The 10,511-nt window shown below is 55.1% G+C and overlaps 1 protein-coding gene across 1 annotated transcript in view; it reads left to right on the top strand.

Moving 5' to 3' along the window:
- KSR2 (kinase suppressor of ras 2) overlaps positions 1-10,226 on the top strand; it is a 98,540-nt gene extending 88,314 nt beyond the window's left edge. Inside the window, exons 17-20 of the mRNA XM_035898370.1 lie at positions 2,262-2,395; positions 6,896-7,027; positions 9,537-9,666; positions 10,089-10,226. Of these exons, the coding sequence (XP_035754263.1) occupies positions 2,262-2,395; positions 6,896-7,027; positions 9,537-9,666; positions 10,089-10,226 (534 nt within the window). The remainder of the gene's footprint in view (positions 1-2,261; positions 2,396-6,895; positions 7,028-9,536; positions 9,667-10,088) is intronic.
- The last annotated feature ends 285 nt before the right edge of the window (positions 10,227-10,511 follow it).

Here is a 10,511-nt window from a genome sequence, read left to right as displayed (position 1 = left end):
TGGGGTGCCCCAGGAGGAGCGGCTTCTCTGCCTTCCCACCTCTCCCTGTCAACCATCAGCAGATGCTTAGGGTGTTTTGGTGGACTTGGAGGTGGCTGGTGAGGAGAAGCAAAGGAAAATGCAGACAACTGGGCTTGGGACTGCATTGCCCAGAGGAGCTGGACTGCAGCGGAGACTTTGGCTCCACTAGTTGTTTGACTTTATCCCTTGAGTCCCCGTACGTGACGGGAGAGCCGTTAAGCTCATTGGATTACTGGGTGCAAGGGCTCTTGATATGCTGCAATTCTCCGGAGGCGGAAGTTAATTTATTTAAGAAGCGAAGCCGGCAGAGGGAGCTGGCTTTTCACTCATGCTGGGCAGCTGAGCAAATTAAGGCGTTACTTGGGCGAGAGTGTTTTCTCACAGATCATCCCGGGGTGAAGGTGGCGGGGTTGGAATTTGCTGTGGGATCTGTGCGATACCCCACGGAGCGAGGTGAAGGATTTGGGTTTGCTGAGAGCTCCTTGAGAAATACCTTCAGCCAAGGCCTGGCTGCGTTCGGTGGTTGCATGGGAGATGCATTCCTGTCCATGCTGTTTGAGCGTGGGTGCAAAGCCCCTGCTGCCTGCTCTGAGCTCCCGTCAGCCCCGGCCGATGGGATGGGGCTGCAGAGCATCCCCATGGTGCTGGGTCTCATCCTGTCCCATGGGTGCTCAGGGGTCCTGCATTGCACCTGCAGGAGGAACGGGCTTACGGCATTGACATGCTGTTCCTCACACAATCCCGGCACTTTATGAAGGTGACAGTGACATTTTAAAGCTGATTTTTAAACCTCGTCATTATTTCATGTGCTGGAGATCCCTAATTAACCCCAGTGCCTGGAATGGTCCCGGCATCCGGCTGCAGTGGTGGCGTCTCGGGGCCCGCCGTGGCCCCCAAGCCTTTCCTTCCTCCAGCACCCCTTAGCAGAGGCTCTTTGGGATGTGACCGCTGCGGGGTGCAGGTAGAGCCCCAAGACTTGCTGGACTGGGGGGTTTGCTGTTCCCAGCAGCACGTTGTCCCTGGCTGCCCCCAGCCTTTCTGCTGCCCCCGGAGCGGAGCCCTGCGGGTCTGTGCTGCTGCTGAGTCCTTGACACCTTCAGGGTTTCTCCCATGTCCTGGGTATTTGCAGTTGAGGATTTGTGGGGTTTTCTTTTTTCAGGTTGCTTTCCTCATTTTTCCAGACCACTTCTGAATTTGGATCGTGCGTCCCAGCTCCACGGCGGCTGCAAACTTAAAAAATATATTCTTGTCCCGCTGCCTGCATGGTTAATGACAATACAGGAAAAGATCGGTCCTAGGATGGACCCCCATGGAAAGCCAGTTAATAAATTCTCCCACGTCACTGGTGGACAACTGGTATTTGCTCTTAAGCCACAGTTTGCTGGCCTGTTTGGCGTTTAGCCTTTGGTAGCTTCCTCTAGCCCAAGTTCCCCTGGCCTGCTTAGGAGAATGAAAAGTGAGACAGCATCAAAAGCCTTGCTGAGGTCAGGATAAATGGCTTTTATCACCCTCCCTGTTCCCAGAGCCGGTTATCCCGTCGAGCTGAACGTCCGTCCCATGGAGCTGTCGGCAGTCTGCTTGATTTGTCGATGCTAAACAAGCCAGGTGCAGGGGAGTTTGGATTTCCCACCCGTGGCCTTTTTTTGCATCATTAGCAATAATTTCAATTAACCACCAAGTAGCTTTTCCTAGGGGAAAAGAATTAAGGCAGGACTCCTGCGAGGCGCTTGTTTCCAGGCTCGTGGTGCCGGTGTGCACGTAGGAAGCACTAATGGCTCAGCCAGGGCATGCGAGAGCAGTGATGGAGAGCTCTGACTTATTACCCTTCTGCTCCCAGCTCCCAAAGAGAAAGGAAGGTGAAACCATCATCATCATCATCAATTTCTCAGCAGAGGATTTCAGGGAAGTGACTGCCGGTTTGGTTTGCCGCTAATTTCCGTCGCAGGCAAGACCCCCACGCCATGATCTCGCCACCCTCCGTGAGCACCACACGATGCCTGTCCCAAGCCAGGGACTCCTGGGACATCTGCCCTTTCTGTGGGGATGTTTGGGGATGCACAGCCTTTGGCTGCAGCCCAGACGTAGCTCGATAGTGTGGACGTGCCGCCACAGCGCGGGGATGCTCGCAGCCGAGCTCTCCCCATCTTGGCAGTCGTGGGGCTGCCCCTGCCTGGGCGTTATCCTGTCTGCCTGTGCTGCTTTTTCAGTGTTGGGGTATTTTTCTCTCTCTTCCATCCTAGGGAATGGGCTACCTGCATGCCAAGGGGATCCTTCACAAGGACCTCAAGTCAAAAAATGTTTTCTATGACAACGGGAAGGTGGTGATCACGGACTTCGGCCTCTTCAGCATCTCAGGAGTTCTCCAAGCAGGCAGGTAGGACATGGCTTGGTGGACATACCGGTGGCGTTCCTCCCCATGCCCTAGAGCTTCCCTTTGAGCTGGGAACACAGGGAGAGCGCCCAAAAACCTCCTCTGCAAGTGCCTTTCTGGGTTTGCAGCCTTGGTAGCCATGAGGACAAGGTGTCTTTGAGTGTCCTGGGGCTGCCCCAGGGATTTCACCATCTCACCTCCCAGGATTTTGCATTTGAGGAGGCTTGCTTTGGGAGAAGGGCAAGATACATAGCTCCTGCAGAAATCCCTCTGCCCACAAGCGGCGCTGCCTTGAAAAACAGCTCCACGCTCAACGCTGGCATTGGGTTTGCACTGCAAAGCCCCAGAGGGATGGCGAGAGCGGGGCTGGGGTTTCTGCAGTGAGGTGGAGCCATTTATTTTTTTAAATGTAGTGTTTAAAGGCACAGCTGCTTTTGATTGGTAGGGAAGGGCACGATGCTGTGTGCGAGTCTCTGGCAGTTTGGTTCAGAGAGGCAGGACCTGGCCCTGGGCAGGGTCTCTTGGACCCAACCTCTTCCCATGGGATGCATCATTTCCATGGCCAAACCACCCTGCAGCTGCCCGGGAGCTGCTCCTCGGGCTCCATTTCACCAGGGCTGGCAAAGCTGGTTCATTCCTTGGCCTTTCCCTAACGCTGTTGTTATGATCTCCCAGCATCTGCTTCACCTCCTGCCTCTGGGCTGCTGCGCGGGACAGCCCGGGTCGAGCGGTGCCGTCCCCGTGGCCATCCCCCAGCTGCTCTGGTGACCTTTTGGGTGCTGCAGACATCTGGCCATGGTGTCTGTGCTGAGCCAGGGCATGGAAGAAGACATAGAGAAAATGAGAGCCAAGCTTGGGATATTTACAGTGTTGTGACATTTTTTGGTCTCTTTGGGTTTGGAATCGAGCCCGTTTGGTAAATGTTCCTTATTAAGTGGGGTTTTTTTGCCCAGTGCTTTGGGAGGTTTTCCAGCTGTAGGCATGGCAGGGCAAGGATTTTCAGCAGCCATGGAAAGGAAGAAAAGCAAAGCTGGGGGGAAAAGGAAACAGAAGAGAGGAAGAAAGAATAAAGGCGATATTTTCTTTTTTTGTTGAAACTGAAAAAAAAAAAAAGTGTTGTTTTCCCAGCGGGAGAGCTCTTTTTCACTAAACCCTTTGTGTTAGAAGCAGCACAGGCCAAGCACGGTGTTATCGGCACCGGCAGCTTGGGCAGTTTTCCTCCGGCAGCACGGTACCCACCTTCCGGTCCTTTCGGGCTCCATTACCCTGCATGATGGGGTTTGTCACTGGAGAGGTTGTCGTGGCCGATCATCACTTTATGGTGAAGATGCTCAGGAGATAAAATACACCCTGGAAATTAGATTTTTTTTTTCTTTTTTTTTCTCCTAGTTTCTGTGTGATGAGGTCAAAGGATTAGAGGAAAAGGCGATGGCTGCCTGTCTCCATCCCACGCCTCTCGTGGCAAGCTGGGCAGCCAGCCTTTCCGTTCCACTTGTATAAATATCATCTGGTTCTAGCATAAACTCATCCAAAAGCTGAGGAAGCCCAAGAAATCCAGCAGCACTGCTGCTCTCCCTGCAGCCAAGAAGGGGGTTTCGGCTCTGGTTTAGCAGCTGGGCAGGGGCTTTGGGCCTTAGGTCTTGCCAGGATGAGGTTGCAGCCTGTTCCAGCAGCGGTGAAAGGATTTGGACGAAAATAGCCAAATTTTGCCAGGGACCTTTGCTACGAAGGTCAGAGATGCCCTGGGGATAAAATGAGAGACAAGACGCTGCGGATATGGAGTATCTGATGGGGTGGACCAATGCGTGGCTGTCTCTGCTCAAGATTGGGGTGTCACTTGGGGGATAGAGTCCAGGAGGTTACTCAAGAGAGGAAGGATGGACAGAAAGGCAAGGCTGGACAGAAATGAGCGGTGTTTTGCTAGAAAAAATGGAGAAAATGGGGAAATTTCTGCCCTGAGGAGCTTTCAGTGTGGCTGCCTGGTGGTATACATGTTTTGCTGGTGGGAGAGCTCAGGAAAAGGCTTTGGGGATCCACACTCATTGCTCGCCGTGAATTTTGAAGCAGCAAGCTTCTGGAGTTCTGATTTTCCTTTTCAGGGCGGGCTTTTTGCTGGCTCTGGTTTCTCTCAGCTGAAGAGGAACGATAAAGCCCAGTTTGGGGTCCTTGGAGGCTTGCGCGGACAAGCGTGTATGGAGAAGGGAGCAAATTTTTGCAGATCAAGTTAAGGGCGATGACGTTGCTTCAGATGTGCATGAGAACTACAAACTGGCCTGGTTTTGCTAGGGCTAAAAAAAAGATGTGGCTTAAAAATCCTCCTCATCCTCCTAGAGCCAGCTCACCTCCAGTTCATGAAAGCGTCCGGCGCAAGGAGTTTGCAGCATCCATCCCTGCCCTGACACGCTTGTGCCACTGAAAAACGAGACAGCTATCGCAACTGGAGTACTTTCTGCAGAGACTTAGTAATCCAGTGTCTTATCCTCGTAAAATCAGATTTATTTCACCTTTATTTAAATGTTTTCGGGCTTGGTAGGACTGCTTTGTAATTAGGAGGAGCACAACATGGGGTTTGATTAGTCTGAAGAGCTCTTCTTTTGCTTTTGCCTTGGGTCTGGCTTGTCCTTTGGTGGGTTTAGAAGATGCTCGGCTTGTTGTGCTGCTTTCTGTTAGAGGAAGCGGCCAGGTCAGCTCTGAAGTCAGGCAAACTTTTGTTATGAAACCTCAAATTGCTGTAATTGAACCACATTTGGGATTGCATTAAAGCTCAGCCCTTGATGCTGGAAGCTCGTAAACGCGTAGCTGCGTGCTCGGGCGTCCGTGAGCTTTGCAAAGGGACCAGGCTGGGCTCGCAAGGGAGCTGCGGAGCCAAATCCCATTTCTGGAGCATCCCAAGGCAAGCCTGAACACCACTCCTGGGATATCACAGCACTGGGCAACTCGAGTGAGCAAAAATTAAAGCCCCAGGTGCAATCCTGGTCTTGCTGAGGGCAGTGGAGCAGATCTGAGTGCTGCCCACTGTGTCCTGCTCCCCGCTGCCTGCCCGGAGACAGAGACTGGTGACAGAGGGAAAGACGAGTGAGCTCCTCCACCTCTTTTCTAATTGTCAGCCAGCTTGTAATTAAGAGCTGTGCAGGACTTGGAGGATGGTGGTGGGAGCTGAAAGCCTCCCCCCTGCGCCAAAGTGCTCTCGCCTGCAGCTCCCGGGGCTGGAGGGTCCGTGCCGCGCCGGAGCTGCTGATTGCGGCGGTGGCTCCGTCGCAGCAGGGTGAAGAGAGGCTGTCGAGACCCCAGAGGGGGCATGGAGGCTTAATCAGTGATTCCCAGGACCAACAGTGTTCCCTAGGGAGGGGGTTCCTCCTCTGGCCGCTGCCAGACCCAGGGGTGATGCCTGGGGACAGGGATGGCTTTGCAGCTGGGAGGATCCGGACTGCGGCGTCTTGGGATTGCATGTGCTGTCTGCACACAGCCATGGGGGTGAAAGCCAGCCAAGGAATCGGTGTTTGCTGTAGGAGTTTGCCATCCTGCTTCGGGGTTGGATGGAGATGCCCATGCCTGGGTAGTGTCCCCTCGGACCTGGGCTCTGGGATTTTGGGCCCCAGCAACCTCACAGCCATCCCTTACCCCTGCCCATCGCCAGCCTCAGGAGGGCATCCAAACACAAAGAGGGAGAAATTCCTTAGTACAAGATAGCAGGATCCTCGTCCTCCAGCCCGACGTGACATGGGACAGTTGTTGCTACCTCCTGCAAAACTACACCGCTGAATTCGGGCTCGGATGCACGATCGAGCTGCTTCATGTGTCACCACCACCGGTGGTCCCTGCCCATCTCCCTGCCCGGAGACCCTTTGTGTGCCAGTGGTGCATCCTAGGTGCCTGCTGGAGGATGTGAAGGGTGAAGACGCAACCAACATCATCCTCAGCTGTTGGCCAAGGGAGCCTAAATGTATTTGTACTGAGCAGGGGGACCTTGAGGAGGTAAAGGCAGCTGAGGTTAGCTGAGGGGCTGGTGACGGGATTAAAGACGAAGCAAAATCCATGGGTGGAAGCCTGGGATTTAATAGCAGTATCGCAGTGAGGATCGGCCACTGCGTATCACGGGGCAGGTTATTCTAACGAAGCCAGGCTGCTCCCGTGGGCGGTGGCATGGGAGGCTTGGACACAAAAGTGGGCTAGAGGGGCTGTTTGGGGCCAAACACCTGAAAATACTGATTTCCAGGCCGTTATTATAGGGTGGGTTAGGTTGGAAGAGACCCTTAGAGGTCCCCAGTGGGGTCAAACCACAGTGGGACCCGCTCAGATGTCAATGCCAGTGGGATTTACCCCAGATAACGTTTTACTCCTGCTCTTTTAAGGTGTTTTGGTGCGATGGTCACAGCGAGGGCCACGGCAGACCCCACATCCCCAGTTGTTAGCCCAGCAGAGCCAAAGGTCCCCACTGCCACCATCCTGTGCCCAAACTGGGCCCTGCCATCTGGGGATGCCCCAGGGTTTTTTTTTTGGCAGGAGGGAGAACAAGCTGCGGATCCAGAATGGCTGGTTGTGCCACCTCGCCCCCGAGATCATCCGCCAGCTCTCGCCAGACACCGAGGAGGACAAGCTGCCCTTCTCCAAGCACTCGGACGTCTTTGCACTGGGGTGAGTCCCTGCGGAGGGGGCAGGCTGCAGAGAACTGGTGCCGTTGTGTCAGGGGTGAGCTGCCCTGAGTAGCCAGGATGGGACAGGGACGCTGTCTGTGAGCCACAGCGCCGAGGGGACGCTGCCTGTGGGAATCCCCACTGCTGGGCTCGGAGCACCTTCCTGCTTTGAGAAATTTAGAGTTAACCCACCCCCCCTAAATCCCCAAATCCTCCCATTTTGGCTATGGACCGGGCTGGCTGCAGGCAATGGGATCTGGAGCATCTCGGGGATGCCAGCCTGGCGGAATCTCTCCCCTGCGTCCTCCTGGGGTGGGTACCGATGAGAAGATGCTGTGGGTGTCGGCTGGAGGTGCAGAGGGTTGGGGACACAGGTCTGGGAGCCCCTGGACGCCCCGATTCTCCCCACCAGTGGCCACAGACCAGCTGGCGGTAGTGGCTGTTGCTGCCAGCCAGGGCTGCCAGGGGGAGGAGGTGTCAAAAGGTCCAGAAGAGGAGAATTGATGAGTGTCCTTCAGTGAAGGGGCTTGCCACCTCTGCTGTCCATTGGAAAGCAAGGCTCCCTGTGGCAGGAGCCCAGTCACGCCCCGATAAAACCCTGCTCGAGGCAGATGGAGGGCTGGGGCTTTCACCCAGTGGATTAATTTTCTCACGGATACCTTAAAGGCTGTGGGGATTAGCGTGCGTGGGGCTGACATCGGAGGCGATGTTCCCATCAAAACCACAGTAATTACAGCTGAAAGGGTCTGGCTTTCCCCCCCCCCCTCCCGAGGTATAACTTTAGCACAAAAATAAAGTCATTAAGGGCTCATATCGAACTAAGTGCAAGCCAGTTACGCAGCCTTAGTTTTTCTCTTTTGGAGTGTGAACTCTGCCCTTATGTAAAGCATGAGTTTTCTTAAGAGATTAAAAGATTTTCCCACATTTTTCCTCTTTCTTGCTTCTCCTGCCCTCCGCTGAGCCCGGGAGGCTGATGGATGATCCGGAGGGTTATTGCCATCGCCGCTTCCCCGCAGGGATTTGAGGATCGGTGACAGCAAGAGGGAAAAGATCTTTTAAAGACTCCAGAATATGGCAGAAACGTTAAATTAAAGTGTGTGTGAGGGCGGTGCGGAGCCGGGGCCTGATGCTGGAGGCATGTGCTCGCCGAAGCCTGCGAGATCGCGGCAATAATTCATATTGGAGGCATGGTCTTCTCATGCGAAGGGAGTTGGAGTAGCCAACCGCTCTCCGTAGCACCATCCATGCCCTGGGAAATGCAGTCCAAATATTTTTGGATACATCTGAAAGTGGGAAGGTAAAAAATTAAGTCCCGAACTCCCAACTAGAAACTTGAATTTAACCCCATTGGATGCATTAAGGCACCTTCAAAATCCCCGCTCCTGCCTGAGTGTCTCGTCCTGTGCCACCGGCACCAGCCCCTCTCCAGCCCCCTGCTTGCTCCACACTCACAGTGCCGATGGGCATCTCACGTTATCCAAATTTTTGGAGATTTACAGCCAAACGGTGCATATTTTTCCAAAATCAGGAAAGCCCCCCAAGATCAAGAGCGATTCTTCACTCATCAGACCCCCTCCACAGATTTTTTCCACCCTATTGCCATTTTAACCCCGTTTCTTGCTGCTTTAACCAGCCATGACGGCATCCCTTGAAGGGAAAAGCAGCTCCAGGGAATTTGCCTTGGAAATCAGGGCCAGTGCTGCAGGAGTCAGGGCTCATCCAGCCTCCGGGTGCCAGAAAACGAGGATGCAAAACTCCCAGGCGGTAGCGGGGGTGGAGGACGGCGGGGGCGGCCACCAGCTCAGCCAGAGACACCCTTGTTTGGGGATATTCCCTTGGATTTGGGAGTCCTCACGGAAAGGAGGGCTTGGCTTAGCGATAAGAGCGGTGCGGCGGCAGATGGCTGCAGGTTCACGTGTGCCATCACCCGGTGGGGGTGCTGGGCATGGGTTGTGCCATGGCTTGGACAGCTTTTTGTGGCTTGGAGTGCTTTCTTGCAGAAGAAAAAGGGAAAAGTCAGAGAGAAAGCGAATGCTCAGGCTCGTCCTTCCCCGGTGCTCCTGCAGCTGGAGCAGGTGGCGGGGCTGGAAATGCCAGCCTGGCGGCTGGACCACATATTTACCCCCCACATCATCTATTAAGCTGCTCTGTGGGCAGCGGGGCAAAGCACTATTGCAGCCCAGCAGGAGATTCCCACTTCATGTAATGGGCTGGCTGGTGGCTCTGCCCGTGCTTCCCAACAACCTCCATGGGCCAGGTTCTTCCCTGGTATAAAGCGGGTGCTGAGGCAGGCTGGTGGCTTGCTCTCGGTCAGCCTCAGTTTCCCCATCTGGAAAATGGGAGAGGTGATGTAATGAGGGCTGAGCATCTCTGGTGTCGTATCTGGGACGAAGCATCTCCTGGATGAGGATGATTTTGGAGTGGGGAGAGATGGTGGATGTGGGTGCAATGGCCAGGTGTCCCCTCTCAGGATACCTCCCTGTCCCCTGACCCCCCCTGTCTCCCAACAGCACGATCTGGTACGAGCTGCACGCGCGGGAATGGCCCTTCAAGACGCAGCCAGCGGAGGCGATAATCTGGCAGGTGGGAAGAGGGATGAAGCCCAACCTCAGCCAGATCGGGATGGGCAAGGAGATCTCGGTAGGTAGTGTGGGGCAGGCACTGGAGCCCTGTGTGTGTGTGTGTGTAGGGGGGATGTGTCCCACCAGTGCATGCCCTGGGTGGAGGCTCCCTTTGAAAAACGCTCCGTACTGCCGAAGATCCGCCAGCAAAAAAGCAAGGGGTCCCTCCCTCCCTTCCTTCCCAGCCAGCGAGGCTGGGTCCTGCTGCTGTGGCACAAGTGTCAGCTCTGCTTGCATGTCCCCTCTGCTCCAGCCCTTCGCAAGGATGAGGTGATGGAGTTGGGGTCCTCAAGCTCTGCTTGCATGTCCCCTCTGCTCCAGCCCTTCACAGGGATGCGGTGATGGAGACGGGGTCCTCGCAGGGTGGGCCTTGGGCATGGGGGTCACAGTGGTAGAGGGACTGCCTGGGTTTGCTTACGTGCTCGCCCTGTGTGGCTGCAGGACATCCTCCTCTTCTGCTGGGCCTACGAGCAAGAGGAGCGACCCACCTTCACCAAGCTCATGGACATGCTGGAGAAACTGCCAAAGCGCAACCGCCGCCTTTCCCACCCTGGGCACTTCTGGAAGTCGGCGGAGTAAGTCCTCGCCCCTGCCTGTCCTTCCCTGTGCTGGTGGGGAGCTCTGCCTCCTCTCCTCCAGCCCCCACTGTCACAGCTGAGCAGTGGATGAGCACGGGGACAAGCCATGGGTATATCGATGCCACGGGATGGGTAGGCAGGGTGGCCACTGAGGGCTGTGCCTACACCAGCTGTCACTGCAGAGCTGGCTGTCCTTGTTGGAGTGAAAAAGCCTGTGGAGGTAGTTGGGGATGATGGTGAGGAACCTGGCGATGTGCTCCACCAACACCGGGAGGAAGAAGCAGGG

This window comes from Egretta garzetta, unplaced genomic scaffold (assembly GCF_000687185.1).
Source record: "Egretta garzetta isolate BGI_Z169 unplaced genomic scaffold, ASM68718v1 scaffold7, whole genome shotgun sequence".
NCBI classification, from domain to species: domain Eukaryota; kingdom Metazoa; phylum Chordata; class Aves; order Pelecaniformes; family Ardeidae; genus Egretta; species Egretta garzetta.
This window is presented reverse-complemented; position numbering and strand designations above follow the sequence as displayed.